Consider the following 27,857-nt stretch of genomic DNA (forward strand, 5'->3'; position numbering starts at 1 on the left):
AAATTTTCAGTTTTAATAAAAGCTTTTAAATCTACTTTGCACTCTTAGACTTTTAGGTTTAACACCTAAAAGCCTATAATGTGTCAGTATATGTGGCACTTTAAATATATATATATTTATCTGGTAATAACAGTAGTACTAAATGGTACATTACCCAACAAAGGAAAGCAACAGCTCAAATGGTTTCAGTAAACTCAGGTGCAAGGCAAGTTGCATCAGTTGTTAATTTTTTGTTTTAAAAATAGTTAATACAGCATTAAAAAAACACTCAAGTTTCTGAAACTTTAGTCTGTAGTTCTGTATGTTTCTTCATATTACCTAACACTCATTTTGCATATTAAAAATACACTGAAATTTTTCAGATTTTAAAGTTATAAAATCATGTCAGAAATTTACAATTGTACATTAAATACCAACCTGGCACCAAAAAAGGTGCACCGAGCAACAAATCTGTTATATTACAGCAAAAGCCAAAACTTACTGCATAACATGTCTAACCTTAGGGTATTTTCAGCACTTAATCTATTCCTTTAGAATTAGTACAGCACATGCCCAAGGCACAAATATCAGAACAGTTAAGATAATTATGATAAAAATGCCAACTAAGGTTTTATAAAAAAAATGTCAATCTCAAACATGTTATTCAGAAGCTGCTACAATGACAACTATATAATATAATGCTTTCGATGACAATTAAATTAAACAATTTGAAATTTAATGTGCAATCACTATGAAGATACCATCTTAAAAGTCACAGAAAACTGTCCCTAAAAGCAAAATGTTTTGTGGGCTTGCTACTTAATGCTCAAACTAACCCACCATCAGGTACTAGGAAATGTATGTGTACCTATAGCAAATTTCATGTAGATTGACTCTTTTTGTTCTCATAATGTGACACTCCTACTAAAGAAATTCCTATGTAGGAAAATATTAGGTCCTAAAGTGCCCCACTAGAGGCCTACACTGACCAAGAGAAAGCTGGATTGACTGTGTCCTAAGTGTGAAGTCAATCCCGGTGTTCAAGATATCTGGAAATGCAGCATCAGAAAATAAACAAAAACTAACACATCAAATTCATTAGATGAAGATACTTAAAAATAATATATAATTTTTATAATTGCCAATATATTAAATATTAAGAACCTAGGGAAAAACACTTACAGAAACAGTGTAAAAATTATTTAACAAAAACACATGTTTTGAATTAATGTTTGATATTTAGAACTGATAACTGTATATGTTTATAATGTATCAACCAAGAGAGAACACCTGCCTCATCTGGCACTTGTAGTTTATCACCGTTAAAAGTTATAAACATTACACTGGTATAAATAAATTACATAAATGTCTGGAAAGTAGGTTACTGTTCATTGTGTTAAAACTATACTAATTTTAGAATATAATATTTTACAAGACGACAATTCACAAAGAAAACTATAGCAATTTTCTTCTAAGCAGAAAAAAAGAGGTTATTGTAAATTTAACACGTAACTTGAGCATATCCAAAAAGTTGATTAACTTGTGCACTGAAGTCAATCATATTTTCTGCATGCTCCCAAAAGTGTAGCACTGATGCAGCTGACACCAGGTCACATTGCATCATGCACACAATACACATTATTTGGTGCACTCCTTTCCTGAGCTCATCATCAAGCCCCAACACTGGGAGATTTGACATGTAAAATGTGAGATCATATGCCATTTGTCTTGTTTAGGGAAATATAAGAAAGATTTGGTCAAGTATTGAAACCTTACTTTTGTGTTAGCCATTCAAAAGCATATAGTACAGATTAATATGATAGCAAATATATATTTATATTTACAAACAAGAAATGACATAGGGCTCAACTGGCAGCCACTTGTTTACAGTGCCTGTGCAATAATGTTCCTGAGCATGTTATTACATCTAATTATGTAATTGTACCAAGATGTTCCTGAGTTTGTGGTAACCATTAACTGCAGTAGTGATATGATATATTAAATTACCTAGATGATAAACCCCCAACATATTACTCCAAATTTTATATCTGGAATGCTGACTTAGACACAAGAAGTTTCAGTATTTTATTTGACAAAATCTAGTATTATATACAGTATATATTGATATAAAAAGTAACTTAATGCCCCTTAAATAGTTAATAGTAAGAACGATAGTAACAGATTAATAGAAAAAAATAAATAAAGATTCAAAATAATCATGTCATTCTAAGCTGAAATAAGAGCTAGAAGCAGCACTCCTACTAGCCTCATCTGGTAGCACCGGTGTCCTCTAAAAACAATGGTGAGAGTGGTAATTGTGCTACATTTTTGTCATTCTCAAGAACTGTTACTCGCTACTTTTTATAGGGTTATGTTATAACAATTCTAGCGATGTCGGACATTGGTAAAGACGGCGAAAAAGAAAGTGTCAAATTAAAAAGCTACATATCCACACACAAATGTTCTTTTAGGGCATAATTATGCATGTTGGGTGAGCACAGGTCGTGGCAACTTTTATGACAGCTGCACTTTAGGGTGTTAAGGAGGCAGTGCCACACAAACCAATTATTAGCCATGTGAAACCGTTTAATGATCTATTTACTTTACCTCACGAAGAGGTCACACATGCATAATCACCTCAAATGTAACAGATGACTGTACATACAGAATTTTGAAGATAATTATTATTTTAATCTCTGTACAATGTAGATAAGTGTAAAAAATTGTAAGCCTCATTATTCTCAGTTAAAACTGACGCTGTGGTATTGTTCTAACTGAAGTCCATTTACCTTTCACCCCCTACTATATAATCATACTAGCTTAGTAGTTTCTCTTTATAATTACCTTATATTCCCCAAAGTGCTTTTCTTTATACACGGTACAGTATATATAATCTACCCCAAAGTCGACCTCTCCTCTTGAATAATACATCATTTTGATATACAAATCTCCAATATCAAAATATGGTGTACTATAAATCATAGCAAGACTTATGTTTTGCATATGTGGGTCCTCTGTTAGATTAGCTCAGTCATTTTAGTACGTCATTTTTGTGACACCTCGAGTGGACGGGTTGCCAAAGTAACCGAGGGTAAAATCTTCCCTTCCCTTTCTCTTGACTAGGTCTCCTCATTGAGTGTGTGTCAAGCACCAACAGTCTAGAATGTTGGTGCTTGGCAGCCCAGTTTGAAGTAGGAATTTCAACCTGAATTATCAAACTCTTCTTAAGCAACATTTAACACTTTGGTTGTGAGTCACAGAATTCAGAATTGCTTTACTGTTTTGATATTACAACCCTGAAAACTAACTTTTGTCTCAATCAGCGTTGAGCCTTGTGTGAATGGGAACATGACAATTAACAACAAGATTCCCTATTTATGAAATGGACATTACGTCTCCCAACTGATGACATTTGACCTTAAAAATAGCTATCCCCAATTCGAGCATTTAAAGTATGCTTCTTGAAATTATTCACAATGCAGATGTTTAACTATGCAGTTTAAACATGTGTTTGCTGAAGAGGATATTGAATAGTCTGACAATGGATATAAGCAGTAAATATTTTCTGAATGACTTTAAATGGAGTTCTTACCGTAAAGTAGTATTTCAGGCTATAAAGTACAAGTGGTTTAAATCATACTTTCATTGACTTAGGCTTTATCTCTCACTTGGAACATAGACATTTGCTAGTCTTTTTTTTCTTCTTACTACAGTTAATTTATTGAGACAGTCGACATTACTTGTGGGCCCTTTACAGTTCCTCTTAGTTTTATGATATGGTCTGATTGTATGCTTTATATTACAATTATTTCCCCACAAAGTGGAGCTGAAAATGTTAACAGAATTTTGTGCACATCACTTGAAAAATGAAGTTGTCTCCGTCAGATATAAGGAAAATAAAGACAAATGAGGCTATGTACCATACCCTAGAACACAGTTGTCCGTGGAAGATGTTCAGCTGATAAATATATGTTGATTACTGTATTGCTCTTCAGTTTCAGACTGACAAGATGAAGATCCATCTTCCTAGTATTTTATTATTATTTTTTTTATTTTGCTTGTGTTACAACGTATAAAAGATCTAATGGCAATAGCAAAAATATGAGAATTTTTCTCTTACATTACTGTATGTTGTCCTGGATAGTGTAAACATTGCATTTCCAAATGTTTAGCATGCTCATGCCTTCACAATTTCGCTAACATTTTAATGATGTGTGATGTTGCTATCTAGTGGCCCTGATGAGAACAGGAAGCTGGAGGCTTGTCATAGGCCCCCCCCCACATTTGTCATAATTTTATAGAGCTGGATTTTGAATTGCAGCCGTGTTTTGGCAGTTGCATGGGTTTATAACCCTGTGGGTGAAAAAAGCATCTCCTGGTTTCACTCCTACATTGTGGCTTGCTGAACTTGAAACCATTGTTCCTTGTAATGTGTTACAGGTGACCTTTCAAGGTTCTCTGCATCAGTATCCTTCAAATTGTTCAGTATTTTAAAAGGTTTGATGAGATCAGCCCTGTCATGTCTGGTTTGCAGTGTTGTTAACTCTGTGGCTTTTATCTGTATACACACACTGTACAGTATATGGATATCTATTAAATTCTCCGAATACAGTATTACTATTCCTAATTATTTTTATAATGAAATAAATTGCAAATCTTTAAAAAATCATTTAATAAAAGCACAAAATCATGTTGTTTTTGTTTATAATGAAACTGCCATCATTATATTTCCTGCTTGGAGTCTGGACTCTTAGGACTCCAAGTCAGGGTATCGGGCAAGTGGTAGAGAGTATGGAAGGGCTGGAATGTATGGACTTAATGTTTAAAAGGCAAATAAATTTCTGTTGTTGACCAAACCACACACTGGAAAGTGAAGGGACGACGACGTTTCAGTCCGTCCTGGACCATTCTCAAGTCGATTGTGAAACATGACAATTAGCAACAAGATAAATTAAGTGTTTAGAGTATTTACATTTCAGATGATGGTGAGCAGTGGTTAAGAGTAGTTCAGTATACACTCCATCTTCAAAACAGAGAACTCAAATCAATTACATGCATTAGCCATTCCCTATTTGTGAAATGGACGTTACGTCTCCCAACTGATGACATTTGACCTCAAAAATAGCTTTTCCTAATTCGAACATTTAAAGTATGCTTCTTGAAATTATTCACAATGCAGATGTTTAACTATGCGGTTAATACATGTGTTTGCTGAAGAGGATATTGAATAGTTTTACAATGGATATAAGCAGTAAATATTTTCTGAATGACCTTAAATGGGGGTTCTTACTGTAAGGTAGTATTTCAGGCTATAAAGTCTTGAGAATGGAATGGAATTGCTCACAATTGACTAGAGAATGGTCCAGGATGGACCGAAACGTCGTCATCCCTTCACTTTCTAGTGTGTGGTTTGGTCAACATATTTCAGCCATGTTATTGTGACTCCTCGTCTGTAAATTTCTGTTGGTTACATTATGCAAAAATACCTGAAAATTTCTTGGATGTCAGAGAATACCTCTCAATGCATCCAGTAATGAGGCACTACTTAACAATATGCAATGTAATATTTGCAAATTATATTACTGTAGTTTATTGAAGGTTATGTATTCCAGGTTTAACAAATAAATAACAATGATCATTCTATATGCTCTTCACGAGATATATGCAGATATATTTTGCCCTTTTTTTGCCGTCTATCGGGGATAAAGTTGCCACTCCATGCATGTGTGTATTAGTAGTAGTAGTAGTGAAAGGGTTATAAGCGCCAATATATGTAGTATATAGATTCAAATCTAAATTCCATGACTAAATAAGGTTAACCATACTTCTCAATACTGCCTCGACTAGAAATGTTCACTTTAGAAACATTTCCGAGTAAAGCATATAAATACTATACAGTATAAATTATTAATATATTAACTAGAGTGAATAAGAAAACAAGCAATGAATATGAATAGCATTAAAGAAATATCAAACAATGCTACATGGGTTGATGTTTCTAAAGTAGGAATATATGTCTTATGTGTTTATGAGAACTTATGAGGAGCAATGAGTTATGAAGAACTAGAGTACTTTCAGTGGTGGAGCTGGTTCTCGGTAACGCTCGATAGTGTCCGAGATGTGGAAAATGTTTTAAATACTGTACTGTATCTTTAAACCCTCTTTTAAATACTGTACTGTATCTTTAAACCCTCTTTTCCAACATGAAGTGTTTGTATCTGTTCCGTCAGTGGCTTCCCCACCCAATGAAAATGGGAAATGGTGTACAGTTTTATATACGAAGTTATAATTTTTGTTGTGACTCCAATTATTAACAAATAAGTAATGGATATAATAAATATTTATCATGATGTATAAAATACAGAATGAAGCACTTGTCTTTTGCTAGTGGTAAACGTACCTGTCTATATTATCAAAATATACGATAAAGTAGCAGCAAAAGTAGCGAGTAGCAGAAAGGGAGCTACATTTACAAACCAGCAAAGAGCAACTGGTGTAACGTGGAGGATAGCTCCCTCACAATGTACAATGAAAATAAATATCATGCAAGTTTCTACAGTGACAACCCCAAGACCAATGCCAACTGTAACCATCACAGAAATACCGTATGTGTACAACACTCAGCTGCTCTCCCTTGGCTTCTTTCACATCTATAACACATATAACATAGCTTGAACCTTTTCAAAATTACCATAGCATACCCCACACAAAGGCTCATTTAAATGAGCTTAAAACAGAAAATTCTGAATATTGTTAACTTCTATAAAAAATATAAAACTTTCATTAATTTCAAGTGTATTATTTTCAAATCTAATGTCACAGTGAAGACAGATGCAAATATGACTAAGATCAATATTATTCACCAATCGACTCATTTTTTCACTCAAAAATGTCTAGAAACTCTTGTGCAATACTTTTCATGTTTCACCTCACGTGGTGAGGTGAAACATGACATGTTGTCATGTTTCACCTCATGACATGAGGTGAAACATGACAAAACATGTTTCAAGTTTCACCTCACTCATCTTTGAGACACCAGTGCTGTGAGCTCATTATTTATGTACAGTTCTTGACTGCATAAAAGTCACGTCATACACAAGTTTAATCACTAAGCCCACAAAATGCTTCACTTATTTATAGAATTATCTTCATCTTCTGTGTTTGGGTCACAAGGTTCTGATAACTTTGCCAAATGAGGAATTGGAAATGACGTACCTCCCATAATCTTCACCATCCGTTCAATTATGTCTCTTCTTTCTGCATCAAGTCCCTCCTGAAAATATATATATTTTTATGTGATTACTTGTATAGTTTTTTTATAAATAATAAGATAACTAGATATTTTGTGTAGGCAAAATACTACCAGAGAACTACAGGAGTGCAGACAGAGCCAAGCATATTTGAACAGGTGTGTTTGAACACAATTACTTTCTTCAACGTTGACGTATGACATGACATCAGAGGCCAGCTCCTCTACTTGGCAATATGAAGGCAGCTCATACAGGAAGCCCACAACACCTTCAGAAGACAAACGCCAAAAAGGAAACCAACGAAGTAGATACCTGAACAGAGAGCAAAGAAGCCAAGCAGAGGATATAATCCATGCTAGCTCATCAGAACCTCTGCCTCATAGCAATATGGAAACAGAAATGTCTGGATTCAAGAATGGGAAAGGGAAGGCTGTAACAAAAGTAAGAAAAACAAATATAGCCATAAGCTGCCAATGGGTTACCCGGAGGTAAGCATGATGAACCACATCCGAACACACAGGTCAAACAGCAAGTGTAGGCTTCTGTACCCTGTGCACCAGTGTCAAGGTGTAGTAATTGTAATGGTAGTTGCAGGATGAAAGAACAACTGAGGTTATCTTGAGATGATTTCGGGGCTTTAGTGTCCCCGCGGCCCGGTCCTCGACCAGGCCTCCACCCCCAGGAAGCAGCCCGTGACAGCTGACTAACACCCAGGTACCTATTTTACTGCTAGGTAACAGGGGCATAGGGTGAAAGAAACTCTGCCCATTGTTTCTCGCCGGCGCCCGGGATCGAACCCAGGACCACAGGATCACAAGTCCATCGTGCTGTCCGCTCGGCCGACCGGCTCCACCGGTCTGGTGGTACACTATCAAACAACAACTAAATGAACAATGAAAATCATTTGGTTTTACCTGGAGCATAACTGCAGAAGGTTCTGGGAGTTGTTCTACTTCCGAGCCTAGCCTGAGACCAGTTTTACTAAGATGTCATTGCACAAATGCCCATTTCATAAAAAAAACTTTGAGGTTAGTAACCATATATAGTAAATAGTTGGTCAGTTGATGACATGGTGTGAGTAAAAGACATGCTAGTTACCAGTATCAACAGCATTGTCAAAGTTGTTTGTTCCCATCATCTAAATGCAGTGTTAGTTGCTGCTGGATGCAATAGGCCCAATCAGAGAACACTGTATAAACATCAGAGGTCCGAGGTTGTTCAACATCCTCCCAGCGAGTATAAGAAATATTGCCGGAACAACCGTGGGCATCTTCAGGAGAAAACTAAATAATTTTCTCCAAGGAGTGCTGGACCAATCGGGCCAGACCAACCGGATATGTAAGCCTGCAGGCCGCTCCAAGCAACAGCCTAGTGGACCAAGCTCTCAAGTGAAGCCTGGCCTCGGGCCAGGTTTTGTGAGTAGAAGAACTCCCAGAACCCCATCAAGCAGGTATCAAGCAGAGTCATTAACTAAATGGCTAAATCAACTAAAACAAGCAGAGCCACTAAACACATCAGTCACAATGCAGCTTTAAAAATAGTTTTGTATTAGAGAGAAATAAAACTACAATGTACAGTCATACTTACAACAACTAAATCCAATGGTTTTTCTATTTTATTTTCATAGTGCACAGCTGTTAATTGAGATTCAACTCCAGTTCGACAGGAAGTCTTTGAACACTAGAAAAGAAAAAAGGTTCTTCATGTCAATTTACTCTAAAGGATTGTAACAATTTTAAGACACTTCAATTCCAACCCTTTACTCTCCAGGGTTAATGTGTATATATATGAATGTTTGTATGTACAGTATATGTATGTGTAATTGTAAATACATAAAACAAACCTAGCTATATGCAGCCTATTTAGTGCTTTAAATTTCTTGATGTTTTATTGCTGGGTCAAATTTTGTTTGTATTTGAGTGCCATTTCCCTGTTTAACCTTCCAGCACAGTATATTTAAAATGAATTACGTATTTACATATTACATGGTTGCATCTATACTGTATATGCACAAAGGCGTGCTCATTTACAAAAAGGAAAATGTATTTAAATGATGACTTTTCTGTGGAGAACCCCTTCGGCTCCCCGGAGTTGTACCGGGCTGATGTGTATATATTAGTCCGTGGCAACAGTCAATCGACGGAGTTCTAGGCAGACTGGGACCAGCGCCAGAACCTGGCCCCTTCAGAGAGGTAACGAGGAGCAATGTCCTATAGACACCCTTGTGTAATTGGAAACAGTCTTAGGATGGATGGAGGGAGGAAGGGAGGGACGGATGGATGGATGGAAGGCGGAAGGGAGGGATGGATGGATGGATGGATGGATGGATGGATGGATGGATGGATGGATGGATGGATGGATGGATGGAGGGAGGGGAGGGAGGGGAGGGGGGAGGGAGGGATGGATGGATGGGGGATAGAGGGAGGGAGGGAGGGATGGATGGATGGGGGATAGAGGGAGGGAGGGAGGGATGGATGGGAGGGAGGAATGGAGGGAGGGATGGAGGGGATGAGTGTTGAGTTGAGGTGAAGCAGAGAGTATGGGATGTATGGGGGGCGGGTGGGGGAGGGGTGTCGGTGATGGGGAAGGGACTAGCTCACTGATAAGCCTAACTTACTTGACCCAGTTAAAAAGATTTGTTTCTTAAATTTTGGATGTACATCATCATATATATTTTTGGTTACAGATTTTGTTTAGTAATATTATTAGGATAATAAAAAGTTACGAAATACTAGAGGTAGACGGCCTGCTTGCCAAGTGAGGACCCCCTAATGTCAAAACATAGAATGCTTCCTACCACACTGAGGTTTCTATAGGCCATTGCTCCCCTTGCCTCTCTAAGGGGGGCCAGGTTCTGGCCGTGGTCCCCGGTAGGCCCTAAGAACTCCATACACATGACTGATGCCAAAGTCTGACATTAACATATCAGCCTGGTATAGCTTCGGGAAGCCGACGTCCCCCCCCCCCAGAAAAAAAAACCTTTTACATGTAACTACATTAATCTTGAAGTTTGGTTTCGGGGCTTAGCGTCCCCGCTGCCCAGTCCTCGACCAGGCCTCCTTTTTCTTGCAACCCCCACCCCCCCAGGAAGCAACCCGTAGCAGCTGTCTAAGTCTCGGGGTACCTATTTACTGCTTGGTAACAGGGGTATCAGAGTGAAAGAAAATCTGCCCACTTGTTTCCGCCTCCACCGGGGATCGAACCCAAAACCTTAGGACTATGAATCTGAAGTGCTGTCCACTCATCCGTCAGGCCCCGGTACTGTATTTAAGGTTCTAACATGTGAATGCTGTGTCAAGGTCAATCACTTGAAAAGAAATATAACAAATACATACCTCACAGTAGCTCTCTGGTACGGACACCTGTTTCCGCTTAATACCGGGCGTGGTAAATCTGTCTCTCGTCTTATCTTTAAAAGCATCTCTTAAAAGATTTTGACAGCAATGGATCTGATACTCAGTCTTTCTTATTTTTCTGAAATGCCAAAATTATTATATTTAGTATCCCTACAAAATTCTTGTCACGAGAACCTATATAATTATTAATTATTATAAATAACACGTTAATAGAACTGTGTGGTTTTAATATGATTTATGAAGCAATTTAGGTCCATACTTTAATTACATACAGAACTATATTATGAAATATTGTATATTTTTTTAATATTGCATTCATCAAATCCCACTTAAGGAAACACCTGATATCTTTGTCTATTTACTTTATTATATTACATATATATATGCTTTATGTGAATCATGATACAGTCATATCATAACTGAAAACCAATCCCAATTTGTTTGTTTGACACCAATTTAAAGAGACTTTTGCCATTCTAACAATGGCCCTGAAAAGACTTATCAAACAGTATTACAATACAAGACTCACTATAATAAGCAACATCATTAACTTACCCATCATATAACTGCAACTGTAGGCTCATTTCTTTCCCATATTTGCTGTGAATGTCACATGAATTCCAGCATGAAAATACAAGGGAAAACTCAACGTTCCCCTCCTTGTCAAGGTGTTCCTGTAAAATGCTGATTACAGCAATCGGCTTTCCTTTAGGGTCCAACTGATATTTGTGGAACTTGCTTATTACACAAAAGCTCTGGTTATACTCGTGATCTTTGCACCAACTGCACTCGTCATGCTTCTTGCACCTCTTAACAGGTTCATCTCCATATATGTGGCCTTGGTAAGACATTGAAATATATACTTTCATTCCTGGTTTCCCTCTAAGTATCTTGAAATGCACAGGTTTACTTCGTTTTGTGGCCAAGATGTTGTTTTTTACCTGAGATAAAGAAGTCTTATTAGTATGTGCACTTTGCTGTTGAAAAATTGAAGTAAATAACACCTTTCTCCATGTGCAGTAGATATAATACAATACTCCTTCCACATTTGAAGAAAAAATGCACCTCTGGATACTGGATCGCATACTCTTCATGCAGAAATGGAGTGATATAATTATATTTCATAAATTAAAAGTCATATACAGTACAGTATGTACATTACATCAATTTACAAAAGAAGAATGCTATTTCCATTCCTTCTGAAGAGATTCATGTGTAAGCCTAATGAAATTTGTTCAAGCAACCATGAATCTTAAATGCCAACCTCCCCCTCTCAAATAACCCCAGGGACACTGGAAAAGCAAAGACCCCAGCCTCCAGTAAATTTCCTGCAAGCCCCTAAGCAAAAGAAGGCCATAGTATATCAAAACCCACAACTACAGGAAAGGGGACGGAGGGCAGATGCCGAGCAGATGCAAAAGTTGAAGAGCCCAAAAGTCACTCAGTTTTTTACATTTTGATTTGCAAGTTAACACTTTTGCACTCTTGAAACGCCCCTGGCGTCCACAATTTTTCTCGAGTCCGAGTCGGTGACGCGAGCGGCGTCCACATTTTAAAATATTTGTTAAAAATTTAAATTTTATCCGATTAATCTGGAAGTGGTTTTAAAATGAGCGCCTTTAGAGTGTGCACAATTTAATACCCAAATGAAATATGTAACACGAAAAGTTATATCAGAACACTGGAAAGATTATAAATGCGTTTTTGATACAAATTTTAAAATATTTGTTAAAATTCCATTTACTGCTGTATTATTATGGGACTAGTTTTAAAATACGCGCCTTTATATTGCGAACAATTTGATACCAAAATGAAAGACGTAACACAAAAATTGATGTTATCAAACTGAACGTGTATACACATTAGGTTTGCGGGTGTGTCAGTTGGTGCTCGCTCACAGGTAACTTTAGGCTTTGCTAAGGGGAGTCACGCCGGGCTTTTGGACAATATATGCATATACACCTGCAGGGAATTTAATTGCAAACACAATGATACCAAAATGAACGAAGTAGCATGAGAATTAAGGTGAGAAAACTGAAACGCGTATACACATTTTACTGGTTTCGTGTGCTCACTGGTAACTTTTGCAGACTTTAGGCTTTGCTGTGGGGAGTCACGCCGGGCTTTTGGACCTTATATGCATATGCACCTGCAGGGAATTTAATTGCAAACACAATGATACCAAAATGAACAACGTAGCACGAGAATTAAGGTGAGAAAACTGAAACGAGTATACACATTCCGGTGTCGCCGCGCACTCGCCGCACCACCTGGGGCATGATGTCAAAGTATGCGGCGCACACACCCGAGGCGCAAAAGTGTTAACTGGACCAGCAGAGCCAAATTCACCCCCCTCCCCCAAACCCCTCTAGAAAGAGGGAAGCTGGCAATGCTTCTACAAAAGCATTGTATACAATGCATAACTTTGCCACTCTATTATCGCTCTATAGCAAACATGTATGGAAGGAAAATACTGGCCTTAACTATTTCAGGCTACCCCACAAACAGTACCAGTAGACAGAGGCTTAGGAGATGGGTTACGTTTTCTAAACTATCCTTAGCTTAACTCTGATATGAAAATACATGACAAGCCTGTAAACTAAGCAAAAACAACCAAAGCAAACAAGTACATATACATGTATACTTCTTAACTGATGATCTACCACACATCTCTGATCGGCTCAAATATTTTATTTACTGTACTATATATGAAAAAAGAAGACCGAGTAAGTTTGAAGAAATGAGGAAGAAACAAGGTGATCATGCACATTATGCATATTTAAAGACTTTTTGAGTATCTACCTACCTTGGAACAATATTTTATCCATACTAATTACATTATAGTCATCCACTGTGCCTATTTGAATGCATATCAACATCCATCCAAAATATTTGCAAACCCTGTCGGCCGAGCGGACAGCACACTGGATTTGTGATCCTGTGGTCCTGGGTTCGATCCCAGGCGCCGGCAAGAAACAATGGGCAGAGTTTCTTTCACCCTATGCCCCTGTTACCTAGCAGTAAAATAGGTACCTGGGTGTTAGTCAGCTGTCACGGGCTGCTTCCTGGGGGTGGAGGCCTGGTCGAGGACCGGGCCACGGGGACACTAAAAAGCCCCAAAATCATCTCAAGGTAACCTCAAGATATATCCATATCAGCCATGGATAGCTCCAGGGAGCCGTAGGGGCTCCCCCCAGAAAAGGCTTTCGACAGAGTTCCACATAAGAGGTTGTTCTGGAAACTGGAGCATATTGGAGGGGTGATATTTAAGCTAACATGGAAGAAAAATTTCCTAACTGACAGAAAAATGAGGGCCGTAATCAGAGGCAATGTATTCGACCTGAGAAATGTCACGAGTGGAGTACCACAGGGTTCAGTTCGTGCACCAGTAATGTTTATTTGTAGTAATGTCTACAGTAGTAATGTCTACATAAATGATCTACCAGTTGGAACACAGAATTATATGAACACTTTGCTGATGATGCTAAGATAATAGGGAAGATAAGAAGCCTAGATGATTGTCATGCCCTTCAAGAAGACCTGGACTAAATAAGTATATGGAGCAACACTTGGCAAATGCAATTTAATGTGAATAAATGCGATGTTATGGAATATGGAATTGGAGAACATAGACCCCATACAACCTATAAATTATGTGAAAAATCTTTAAAGAATTCTGACAAATAAAGGGATCTATGGGTGGTTCTAGATAGAAAACTGTCACCTGAGGACCACATTAAGAACATTGTGCGAGGAGCCTATGCTACACTTTCTAACTTCAGAATTGCTTTTAAATACATGGATGGAGAAATACTAAAGAAAATGTTCATGACTTTTATTAGACCAAAGCTGGAATATGCAGCGGTTGTATCGTGCCCATATCTTAAGAAGCACATCAACAAACTGGAAAAGGTACAACGACATGCCACTAAGTGGCTCCCAGAACTGAAGGACAAGAGCTACAAGGAGAGGTTGGAGGCATTAAATATTAAAAAACTAGAAGATAGAAGAAAAAGAGGCGATATGATCACTACGTACAAAATAATAAAAGGAATCGATAAAATCGATAGGGAAGAATTCCCGAGACCCGGAATTTCAAGAACAAGAGGTCATAGATTTAAACTAATGAAACAAAGCTGCTGGAGGAATATAAGAAAATTCACTTTTGCAAACAGAGTGGTAGACGGCTGGAACAAGTTAGGCGAGAAGGTGGTGGAGGTCAAAACCGCCAGTAGTTTCAAAGCGTTATATGACAAAGAGTGCTGGGTAAACGGGACACCATGAGCGTAGCTCTCATCCTGTAACTACACTTAGGTAATTACACAAATATGAAATTTTAGAACAAAACTTATAAAATAATATTTAAACAGCATACCTTATAATCTGGGTTTTTTGGCTTCGATCTGACAATAATTACTTCTGGAGGTGCAAGTGAAGTAAGTGAAGGGCACTTCTCTTCAGGTGGCACAGGTGACCCCAACCTCTCAACATTTTCTGGAGCTGTCAACAGTTCAGCTCCCTGCAGAAAACAAAACAAAATCAAATAATTAAATAATCTCAATATATATACAGTATATACAGTAGCACTTCTCTTTCATCCAAAATGAGAAGTGAGTATGTGAGTATGGACCTTTTTATGTAAGGATTTTAGGGTGACATTGGATATCCTTCCTTGCCTCCACCACTATTCCCAAGTAAAGCATCTCCCTTACTTCATAAATTCTTAAATATTTATACACTGTCAAATCATTCACTGAAGAGCTATCAATGGCAGAAATGTATATAGGGGATACAAAGTCTACAAAGTGCAGTAAACAAATATAAAAACAGATAAACATAGAATGTTTGGGTCACTAGACAAACTGGATATGCAATGTTCCTATGGCTTTTCTTTATCCACTTTCTTTATCCACTCATCGACTATGCTGCTCCTGCTCTTACATCCCTCAGTGATAACCAATGGGAGAAACTGGAAGTGTCTCAAAATGATGCTCTGAGAACAATGCTGGGAGCACCTATATGGACGCGTAGAGAGAACCTTAGAATGGAAACAAATTTACCAGCATTAGAAAACACGATGAAACAAAGGATAGCCACCATAATAGGAAAACTTACTGGAACAACTGCCAGGCTGTCAATCAAAGACAGCATAAAGAGATGCTTTCAGAAAAACCTACAGTATAGAACAAGCTCATGGATGGATAATGTGGTCAAGATTTTAGAGAAAATGGACATGAAATGGACCATTAAAAACAAAGGGGAAGATAAGACCATATCAACACTTTGGTGGTAATCTACTTCCTTGTTGCATTCTGTGCACATCTTCACTAAAGGCATTCTGACCATAACGCTTCTGGTCAGTGGTGGTGGTGGTAGGCAGTGGGTGGTTGTTGACCAGTGGTAAAGGGGGGGTGGGGGAGCGACCTTTCATAGCCTACCGAATGTGTACACAAGCCTCGTGGCCCCTATACACAGTCTGGTGTGTTTGTTGTCTCACTATTCACTGAATTATGCGTTCCAAATTTTCCATGTGACAGTTTACCTACACTTTCAAGCCTTTATGCCTGTTTTGTTACCGTTCACTATTCACCGTATCACTGTTAACTATAGTGTAAGTATCACACTATCACTGTTACCGTTCACTATTCACCGTATCACTGTTCACTAAAGTCTAAGTATACCGAGGTAAGTATATGTAGACAAGGGCCTGGTGTAGGGCCTCGTGTAGGCACTACGTTCCCATGTCATGATGTGTGACACATCATACACGTCGTGACGTGTATTGGCACGTTCCGACACCAGTCATGGATAATTTGGTGTCTATCCCTCCCCGGGATAGGGGAGGGGTAGACACCAAATCCAATTTGTATGAGGAGGGAGCGAAAGAGAACCCCACTCCCTGCAACACCAGGCCCCACTCCGAGGATACAAAAACCCAGGCGGGCTCAACGGGGTCCAAGGCCCCAAGTCAACCCCTCCCCCGCCCCGGAAACCTCACCCCGAGGACTGAGGAGACTGAGCCAGCCTCCAAACCCCTCACCTCTAAAGAAAAGGCAGGAGCTGCCGAAAAAGCAGGAACAAAGGGGGCCCACTGGTCAGATTCAGAAGCTTCAGCTGGAGGACCAGGCTCAAATGCCTCCGCCGCCACCCCGGAAGCAAGGAGAAAGGAACCGAATGCACAACAGAAGGGGAAGAACAAGGAGAGGCGGACGGAACCAAAGTCATAGAAATTCCCACCCCCAAGTTCAGGTCCCTAAAACCAGAATAGGGCAGTCTTGGGGCATCCGGGGAAGCAACCACCCTATCGCTTTGCAGCAATCTGAACCTAGCATGCAACGTATCTGCTGCCTGCACCCCTCATATTATGATCAGTAGCTTGGGTGAACTGGAGCATGTACAAACAACAAATGTCGCACAACTCCGGGTCAAAAGAATCACCAACCCTACAGGCAGCATGGCAGAGGCACAACCGGTGATTGTCTCTTTGAGACAAGGGGACAGAGCAACCGTCAACCTCATACAAAGCGAGAGGGAACTCAAGGGTTGCATCCATTGGACCACGGAGCCTCCGCTGGGTTTCCCAGGGCCCTTAGCCTTGGTATCACGCTAAGGAAAGCCCAGGCAAGGTACTGTGAACCGGCATCCCAAAGACTACCAAACAAAATTCTGAAAACTGATCCCCCGGGATGTGTCCACTCATAGCGACCTAGCAGGGGGTACCACCAACAACAGAGATACAGATATATACAGTATATATATATATACCCAAAGTACAGATAGGGGCAACCAACCAAAGGCAGACCTCTCCACCAGGCAAGAAAACAAAAACAAAAAAGATACTAGCTGTGCAGTACCCCGTGCCCCTACCAGTGACGAAAACTACCTCCTACCCAGAGGCAAACGAGGGCAATCAAAACCGCAACCGACTCCAAGGGCGGCTAAGTACCGAGCAGTAAAAGACACAGCAGAGGTAGATCCAAGGTGACTTGTGGAAGGTGGCCCTAAGCCCCAAGGTTCGTACTTACTTGGCACCCAGGGAAGGAAACCCTAGGCACATGCAGCATGAGTAACGTAGAATATTACTCCTGGCTTACACACCACCTGTAGAGACAGACCACGCCAGAGGGCACAGAAACCAAAACAAAAGCAGGAGTCAGGGGCACAAAACCACGCCAGTATCACATCAGCCAAGAACTGACAGTTGGATCGCCGGCGTGAGGGTCTGAGGCTCTCCCTTCCCCCTCCCGGGGAGGAGAGGGGGTTGTGCAGACAGCGGCACGGCAACGTGATGACGTTATGCTCGTTTGCTAATTTTTGTTGTGTTCTGTTCACTCATTCGGCTTTCGGTAACAATATTTCCACCAGAATAGGTTTTTTGGGGGGGAGCCCACCTTTCTGGGTGCTAGACCTGGTCGATGGCAGACAGAATGCACCCAACCACACAGGGGTTTCTATAGGCCATTGCTCGTCATCCCTCTCTTGAGAGGGGAAACTAGGTTCTGGCTCGTGGTCCCCGGTAGGCAAGAACTCCATGCACATTGACTGATGCCAGAAAGGTAAGATATCCATATCAGCCTGGATAGCTCTGGGAAGCCGACGGGGCTCCCCCCAGAGATAGAACATTGCGTGTAATGAAATACTTTCTTCCGTCCAGCCCCTGTAGAGCTGCACGAACCTTCATAATGAGGTAATGAGGTAATTCTTTCATAATGAGGTAATTCTGGACCCGAGGTAATTCCTCAGCTTACAGTCTGATAATTACCTGACAAACTAGTTCGGTTTGGTACTTCTGAGATACTCAACCAATCGAGACAAGGACCCTTGCAAGTCCTCAGTACCACCTCTTTGAGGCATGGAAGGACATAGATATGAGAGAACTCCAACATTTAGGTGAACTACTCACAAAAGCATCAAAAGGAGCACACAATACACTTAAATCTTCCCCAAGAAATATTTTGACAAGTGCTGACCCATCAAAACAGAGCTCTGACAACTAGCTAACATTCATGTGAATGTGAATCAACATTGTCATCCACAGCAGGTGAGAGCCCTGCTTGCAAGAGAAGTTCACCTCACTCCTGATCCCAAGCCAAAGCAACCTCTGTTGGGAAAGAGGAAGAGACAGGGCAGGAATGGGGAACTACCGAGGCTGTGTTCAGATAGAGGGTATCAGTACTCAATGTTCTATTTTTGGGCAGACCCTTTAGTAGCTCTACTTAACTACTTCTAAACTACTTCTTTACACCCCACCTGTAAAGTTCCAGCACACAACTAGAACAAGCAAACAGGCAAAAATTACAACAAACAAAATGGATACGACTTACCAGCAGCAGAGATATCCTTGATGATATGACATGGGTGGAGTAGGCAAGCCAGCCTCGAAAGATTAATACACCCACCCACCCTCACAAACATTCAAATGATTGATGAATGTTCAAATGACCGATGAATGAATGAGTGATAAGGCTTGTCATTATTGTTTAGCCTGTGATGCAATTATCATCTTGAGCATGATCCAGCAGTCAACCACCCTGTTGTTGACCAAGGGAGATGACATGGTTTGAAGGATAAAACATAAGACTCCAGATTATAGTATATATGATCATTAGAAGAGGTTGCCCAAAATTGTACTAAATCCATGTGAACATGACCTTTGCTATATTAAACATATTACACACTTTTACACTGTACTGGTGAAACTCCGTTAAAAATGGGTGATATAACTCCTTGGTTTGATATTTATATCTCTGCAGGCATTGTATCAACAGTTTGTAATGTCATTATACAAATCTACATCTCATCTCTCAATTCATAATATGGGTTTTCCAATAATGTAATGTTTATATTTTTTATTACACTAAGTGGCTAGATACAAATAATTTTACCTAACTTGCCCCTCTGCAATATATACATTACTGTACTTAACAAAAAAAAAATAATGACTCGAATGAGGTCACTCTTAACCCTTAAACTGCGCAACGCGCCTGCAGGCTCACGTCTGGTTTGCGCAACGCGCCTCCGGGTATTTGTATTTTTCACGTTCCATTCAAAACTCCCGCGGCTACATGGGGTTCACATCAGCTTCCTCAGGGCTCTTGTAAACAGACGCCATCTTTAAAAAAAATCGTGGTCCACATTCCCGGGTGTAGGAGCCTCAGTAGTGTGTGAGCAACCAAGGCTGGCGCTCGCAGCATGAGCGCACAGCACTGCTGTTCAGCATGTGACCACAGCATCGCCAAATAATGTCAAAATATATATATAACTTGTATTATTTAGCTATGATAGTGTTATATTAGAGCCCGAGTGTGATAATGACTGGGTACAATGTTCAAATATCAGTGATTCAATGCTGTTCACGATGTTCACAGCTCTAGCCACAGCACCACAGCATTATTTCGTTCATCTAGGAATCTTCAAATGATTTCTTAGGTTCCTTTTCAAAATAAACGTGTGGTCAATTATTCATTTACAGGAATTAGAGACCAGGATTGTGATAATAGCAGGATTGTGGCTATAATTAGCGTTGTGCGTAGTATTGTGGAAGGAGGAATTTTGATGAGGGAGGGAGGGCGAGAATTGAGGTAGCCTCATCGTGTGTGTGGCTGCCACTCTTGTTTTGCTCACCATACTAGCTTAGTGGTTCGCTATGGGCAACACATATGTACATGGGTATATATAGTGTGTGTATATAGAGTAAGAACAGCAACCGGAGAATGTTGAGAGGAGCTATTTTGGTGAGGGAGGTGACGTAATCGTAGCGTCGTCTGCTGTGTGATTTTTCATGCAGTGTATGGTGGCCACTGTACTGTTTGGACACAATACCGGCTTACTTGCATAGTTCTGGTAAATAAAACATGTAGATAGGTATATAGAACATGTGTAATAAGAGCTATAACAATATGGTGGGAGGAGCAATGTTGGCGAGTAAGATGTTGGAGTGAGGGAGACTGGCTGGGTGTGGCTGCTCTCACTCGAGGTGTTCTGAATGTGTTCATGGCCAAATGCTGCTATTGGCCCATATGAGGCAGCTGCTATTGGCCCATACGGGGCAGCTGCTATTGGCCCATATGGGACAGCTGCTATTGGCCCATACGAGGCAGCTGATATTGGCCCATACGAGGCAGATGATATTGGCCCATACGAGGTAGCTGCTATTGGCCCATACGAGGCAGCTGATATTGGCCCATACGAGGCAACTGATATTGGCCCATACGAGGCAACTGATATTGGCCCATACGAGGCAGCTGATATTGGCCCATACGAGGCAGCTGATATTGGCCCATACGAGGCAGCTGATATTGGCCCATACGAGGCAACTGCTATTGGCCCATACGAGGCAGCTGCTCTTGGCCCATACGGGGAAGCTGCTATTGGCCCATACGAGGCAGCAGATATTGGCCCATACGAGGCAGCTGCTATTGGCTCATACGAAGCAGCTGCTACGCGGTGTTCTGAATGTGTTGATGGTGAATGTATATAGTGTGTGACAGTGTATAGTGTGTAAATAGATTGTATATATACACAAATTAGCATGGTACATAGTAAATATGTGCTGCATATGTGTACACAAGTTTCATGCACGTAACACAGTGTCTACGGACAGTACGGATGTTGTACTGCGATATTATAGTGTACGTGTTCATTATACATTGGATTGGCACATAAAAACGATGAAATTGTATTTGGAAAGGTGCGGAGAAAATGAACGAAAATATATTCGCGGCAACTCGTACGCCCCGCCCCGAGCGCCCCACCGCCCCCGAGAGCTTACGGCACGGGCGCACGGGGAATGATGACGTCACGCCCCAACTTCCGGACCCCATAGCAGCCAAAGTAAGTACAATCTCGACTTTTTTTTTACATACCCATACTGAGGGAAGGGTTTTTGACACTTTAAAAAGAAAAAAGAATTTTTTCCAGAGAATTTATTTCCTGCGCACTGCGGGGGTGTCACATTTGGAGGCAACGCAGTTAAGGGGTTAATAGAAGTAAAATATTGCATCTCAAATATTTCCTCATCCTTTGTAAATACTAGGCCTAATATTGATGAGTCTTCACCACCTCTCACTCTCATTGCTTGTTTTGCCATACTTAAGCATAAATGTTTCCTGGATCAAATTACAAAAAAAAAAAAAGCAGATCTGTTCGCTATATACTTCTCTAACGGGTTTTCAATTAAAATGTCCCAAGTCATATGGCTCTGTTTTGGCTTGCCTTTTTAATTGTCTTTTCAGAACTGATATAAGCCCTTCTTGTTTGACATCAAGCTGCTCTTCTCTCCAATTGTTGTTTACTGTAGGAGCACTGAATATGTAATAACGAGAAGCTTTCCCCCTTTGCAAAAATAATTGAACTACAAGTATTACAAAATCTACATTGTGTGTTTTTTGCGGTGTCATCTTTGTTCTGTCATGTGGTTCTTCACCCATACTGCCACATCCCCTCACTTTTACTCTTCTTGTTTTTACTCCTGATAGTATAGCTCTCTGCAAACACCACCTCATTTATAATACCTTTATCAAACTTGGCTTCAGTTAAAGCCGTAACATGTGGTTTAGTTTTATGCATCCCATCTTTTAATTCTAGGAGCTTATTCCACCAATATTTGTATAAAATATTTTAAAATGTTTATCCTTATTTCTGGAGGAGCCTCTGGTGGCTCCCTGAAACTAATCTCTCTGAGTTGGCTTTCACTACCGAGTTACATTAGCCATAGGAATCCTATATGGCCTACCAGAGCCAGAACCATTCCCCGTCCCCCTCACAGAGGCACGGAGCAAGAGATTGTTATGATCACCCTCAACAAAGCCATACAAAACTTCTATGGTTGATGTGACTCGGTAGTGGGAAGCCATCTCACTGAACAACCGAGGCCTTACCAGAAAGAGGCGCCTAATTACATTTAATGCAGGATTTTTTTTTTTTTTACTACATTCAGACTTAACACTTGCTCCTACTGGTTTATAATCGTTCTCTTTCTATACCACTTCATTGGCTTCCTCAGCTCCTTTGTAATACAAACAAAATTATTTTTCTGGTCTTCATCTGTGTTACAGTTTAGTGCTTTAAACTTCCCTAGTTGTTTTCAATATCATATTGTCTTCTTTGAAAAAGTTCTTCTTATCACTAACATTTCAGTCCTTGTCCTGCTAGAACTCCTAAGTTTTCGCAAGAACTTTTTCTACTTGCTTCATACTGTTTAAGTTACTGTATTTTTAAAGGTTGGCATTTCTATTTTCAAATTTGTCCTAATTCACCTGAAGTTAGTTATATTATTCCTGCTAAATAGCCTCTCACTATGCCTTCAAACTCACCTGCTTATTGCCTGCCGCATCCTGTGTTTTGTTTGCTGCTTCCTGTTTTTTATTCAACTGTTTCATTACTGCTCGCAAACATGCTAGTGTTGACTGTTCATTGCAGAAACCCTCAAAGTCTGCTTCTTTTTGGGGTTTCTCTAGCTCTGCATCCTCCTTCAACTTGCACACATCCTCAATCGATTCCCACTTTTGAGACACTGACTCATCCATGGATTGAGCAGGCTGTTCCATCTGTAAACAAAGATGGACGCCACCCAGTCAGTGGGCCCAACAGTAACAACCCCAAATGTTTTTCTTCAAACAAAGACCGTGTATACAGGTAATGGAACACCACTAGGTAGTTGGGAGTTGTGTTGTGCATTTGCACTTATATTTTCACTTTATATGGCCAGGAGTCAGCAGATTAAAGGCAAAGCAAATAAAAATAAATCCAGGTCACCACTCATCCTTCCAACTACTGTATAGGCATACATTCCCTTTATCATCATGTATTGCTGCTGAGAACCGAAAATTGATCAAAAACAGGAACCAGGCTGCTGCAGAAAGGGGGTTTAACCATAAACTTCGATGCAGGATTATAGCCCTGATAAGTGGGTTATGTGGGTATGACATCTATAAATGAGGTGTCCGTGCTTGTATCCAAGCTATCCAAATCATGCAAATGAGTCACAATAATATGGCAAAAGAAATGTTGACCAAACCACACACTAGAAGATGAAGAGATGACGACGTTTCGGTTCGTCCTGGACCATTATCAAGTCAATTGTGATGAGACAAGGAAGGCACGGGCATTAAGGCAAGAGAGGCGAGGAGGAGGAAAATGTTGAAAACAACGAAACGTCGTCTCTTCATCTTCTAGTGTGTGGTTTGGTCAACATCAATATCCCATCATAATGTGAAATAGTGTATAGAAGATATATAATGTTCATTAATGTTTGACTAAATAACAAATAACAGAAACCTGGAAATGTTACCTGCTTAGCAAAGGTCTGAATACTTTAACAGTTTGTACATGCAAAATTTATCATCACAGATTACGAGATATTTGGCTCTTCAGGGGGCCACAGCTATGGTATGACCTACCTGTATTGTATGGCCAAAACCAGAGACCTGAGCATTGTTAATTCCAATTTAGCACAACAATGCTACAGGACTTCTTTTTGTTTAATGAATAGCCTACATTAAAATTTAATTACATTAGCAGTAATATCACCCATGTTTTAAGGAGTTTCACTGGTATATACATGCTGTACATTTTAAAATACAGTATAAAAAAGATCACAAGTGGCAAATGCAATTTTGAACAAGCTATCTATACACCATATGTAATATTTATCTGAACTGTAATTAGTGTGTGTAGCTGAATGAGAGTGCATGTGTGTTTTAATGTGTAGAGGCAATGGTGAAGGTAATACATCCAGGTCCTAGATTATTGTGACGACAGCTTGTTGCCATCAACCCATAAGCTAATCACCGTGATAACATATTTACACTTGAGATCAGATTAGAAGGCTAGAGACTATATCGAGACTCTATCGTAGATACACTTAAAAGACACATTCAGTATGCCTAACATAATATAATTCACTAAAAAAAAAAAATATGTTCCTGGGATGTGTTACAGTATTTCCAACCTATCCTGAAATTATAGTAATTTTTTGTAACTATGTGTTCAGTCGTACCAATATGTAGTAATAGAGCCCAAGTAGCAACATAATTAAAAACTTTTCTGGTTTGTCCAAATACCAGTGTATAAAAATACACGTCAATACGTCGTGTGCACACACACACACACATTATTTTATTTTATTTTATTTTATTTATTTTTTATTTTATTTTATTATATATATATATATACATATATATATATATATATATATATATATATATATATATATACATATATATATATACACATATATATATATATACACACATATATATATACACATATATATATATATACACATATATATATATATACACATATATATATATATACACATATATATATATATACACATATATATATATATACACATATATATATATATACACATATATATATATATATACACATATATATATATATACACATATATATATATATATACACATATATATATATATATACACATATATATATATATATACACATATATATATATATATATATATATATATATATATATATATATATATATATATATATATATATATATATATATATATATCTATATATATATAAATAAGGAAGGCAAGATCACTGCTCGGAATTTGTTATAATTTTTATTTAAATTATATATATTTTTAGTTTTAAATTTTAATGTTAATGAAAAAATACATAATGTAAAGTTCCAAGAATTCCTTACATATTAGTCATGGGAGAAATAAATTAACTTTTTCTTTATTATAATTGTACTTTGTTTCTCGCAGGATGATACAGAGTATAAAGATCCATGAAATTTGCTATTCCAACAATTTGCTGGAAGCCCAATGACCACTCAATAACTGCTACTTCCGCACAGTGGACCCTACCAAACATCGGACTGGCAAGAATGCACCCGCTATCATGTATCCAGACCTTCCTTCACCCATTGCCACCCCTGTCCTCAGCTTCCCATACCCCCTCCTCCAGCGAGAGAGCAGAAAGTCAACACAAGGAACACATTTAGGGAGCTGGTTCATGAAAATGATTTACAGTATACTGTAATCGTAAATCTTAAAAAAATTACTCGCTTCTTAATCTTCTGTGATAATTTTGTTTACATGTTTAGTATAAATATGTTAATTTTTATTCACTTTTTCACTCAACGAAAAGATGTAAATTTGTCCATTTTCTTATTGGAAATAGGTAAATTTCAAAATACTACTACATTGGCCACAAAAGCAAAGTTTAAAGGGAATACTGCATTGGCCCTTTTCTATATTTTTTAGGAATAAACAATTAGGAAATGCCACCACCCAGGAACAAAAATTAAGTAACAGTGCACATCAATTATGATTTGGGCTTACCTGAGGAAGGCAAACTGGGCAAACCTGAGTTTCAGGAGTTAAATGAACTGGTCTTGAAATATGACACTTCCATAAGGTGGAGCTATGACAATGGACTATGAACCTACCATAGTATATCATCTCTCTTGCAGCCTTATTATTATTATGTGGGCAATGGATCAGAATTACTAACAAAAGTTCCTCTACCAGCAATACCAAGGTCAATGTAACTTATTATTGTATGTGTACATCTGTCTTGTATTACTTGTATATACAGTCAGACAGATATATATAGTCTAAGTTGTGGGACGACACACGAGTAGACAGGATGGTGCATTCATGAATATAAGTTCACAATCCCATTTCTGTCATCAGCCATCAAAAAAAGTACCCTGGGCAGGATGCCTCCAATCGTAAATACTACACATTGGCAGACAGTTCATTTTGGAGTTTAACACACTGTATAGCCCAACCTTCTCCCTCAATATGTGTAAATTACACTGTGAAGTGTGGACATAAAACTACCAGATATGTACAGTACTCCCCAAATTATGGGTTTTTGTCCAATTAGCAAAGTTCTCATTCTGAAAGATATTTAATACATCAAGATTATACATTCTTTTACATATCGGTAATGTTTATAATTGGAAACAATAGCTCGATCCGGTTAGGTCTGAATGTGTGTACACAGTAGTTAGGTGGTCTAGGCACAACCCGGATTTTTATACCATTTCATTGTTTTACTGGCGACTAAATACGGTAGACATTGCCAAGGCACACATGCACGTGCCGCTGTACCAAGATACTCAACAACAGTTCACTTGAGACAGTTAAGCAAGTCCCAGCTGTGTCTGGGTACAAGTGACAGGATGAACAACCCAGCGGGTTTTCTTCCTATTGGGGAGTGTTGTACATGTCACTACGGCGGTGTGTCCACTCACAAGATGAGTGGTGCTGCCCAATAAACTCGCCCCTCGGGGCAAAATTTAAAAATTTAACAGTAATGTGAGGAACATCCACTTGCCAGAGGGTAGAGGTAGACGCTGGCCGTGCTAGCCTCATCACAGCCCGCCGGGGGCGTGTCTTCTTGCTTAATAACAATTTTCTTGCCATTTAGGTAAAGCGTTGATGCTTCAGACGCGTCAGACTGGCTGCTAGACAAGTTTGGTATCTCTGTTAATCTTATTTCTGTAGGAACTGCGAGCCACTGGGTCGGCGTCATTGTTGTTGTCAAGGTTCCTGGGTAGAGCATGGCGCGTGGGGCGGGCGGCTCCCCCGGCCTACACTATATGGCTACCCGGCACCTCACACCCGCCCCGCTCACTCATAGATGGCGCGCACCCTAACTCTTGGTGTTGTTGTTGTTGTTATAGATTCAACTACTCGGAACAAGTTCCAAGTAGCACGGGCTATGGTGAGCCCGTAACTTACCTGGCACAGGAGCGGGGCAAGTAGCACGGGCTATGGTGAGCCCGCAGTGGACTTACCTGGCACGTTGCAACCCGTTCTCGCACTTGCCTATAGTCAATATTGGCTTATTTAATAAGTGCATATGTGACATACTAATTGATTGTGAATATTTTAGTTTACCTTGAAAAGCTTCATAGAAAACACCGACCTCACCTAACCTTCTTAGTATGTTAAGATAAGCATCTTATTGCTTCTTATTTACAATTATTACATACCTATCAACTGTATAGGTTAAGTTTTTCAGAAAAAGCATGTTTTTTTATGACATCTATATAGTATGTATATAAAACCCCGCTCGGATGCGAATGGAACGTTGTGTGAAAATTTCAAAGCAATCGGTGAAGAACTTTCGGAGATTAGCGATTTTGAACAAACGAACATTTCCATTTTTATTTATATAGATATGTTTAGCTAAATTTACCCAAGGGCCACTAACTATCTAGTGGCCTTGACGAGGACAAAAAGCCGAGGGCTTGTTAAGTCCCGTCAAT

At 39.3% G+C, this 27,857-nt stretch overlaps 1 protein-coding gene across 3 annotated transcripts; it reads right to left on the bottom strand.

The window, feature by feature from the left end:
- LOC123774052 (uncharacterized) lies at positions 1 to 27,535 on the bottom strand. 3 transcript variants are annotated; one of them, XM_045768172.2, is made up of 7 exons: positions 26,921 to 27,535; positions 22,900 to 23,133; positions 14,961 to 15,104; positions 11,141 to 11,526; positions 10,565 to 10,703; positions 8,817 to 8,909; positions 1 to 7,252 (listed from the first exon to the last, which is right to left on the bottom strand). In XM_045768172.2, exons 1-7 carry the CDS (start codon positions 27,146 to 27,148, stop codon positions 7,106 to 7,108), a joined length of 1,371 nt encoding a protein of 456 aa, XP_045624128.1. In that variant the 5' UTR covers positions 27,149 to 27,535; the 3' UTR covers positions 1 to 7,105. The 3 variants fall into 3 exon arrangements, with proteins under 3 accessions (XP_045624128.1, XP_069174883.1, XP_045624129.1); XM_069318782.1 differs by lacking the exon at positions 22,900 to 23,133 and having other exon boundaries at positions 14,961 to 15,100; positions 26,917 to 27,532; XM_045768173.2 differs by lacking the exon at positions 22,900 to 23,133 and having other exon boundaries at positions 26,921 to 27,222.
- Between the last annotated feature and the right edge of the window lie 322 nt (positions 27,536 to 27,857).

The sequence above is a fragment of the Procambarus clarkii genome, chromosome 91 (assembly GCF_040958095.1).
Source record: "Procambarus clarkii isolate CNS0578487 chromosome 91, FALCON_Pclarkii_2.0, whole genome shotgun sequence".
Lineage (NCBI taxonomy): Eukaryota > Metazoa > Arthropoda > Malacostraca > Decapoda > Cambaridae > Procambarus > Procambarus clarkii.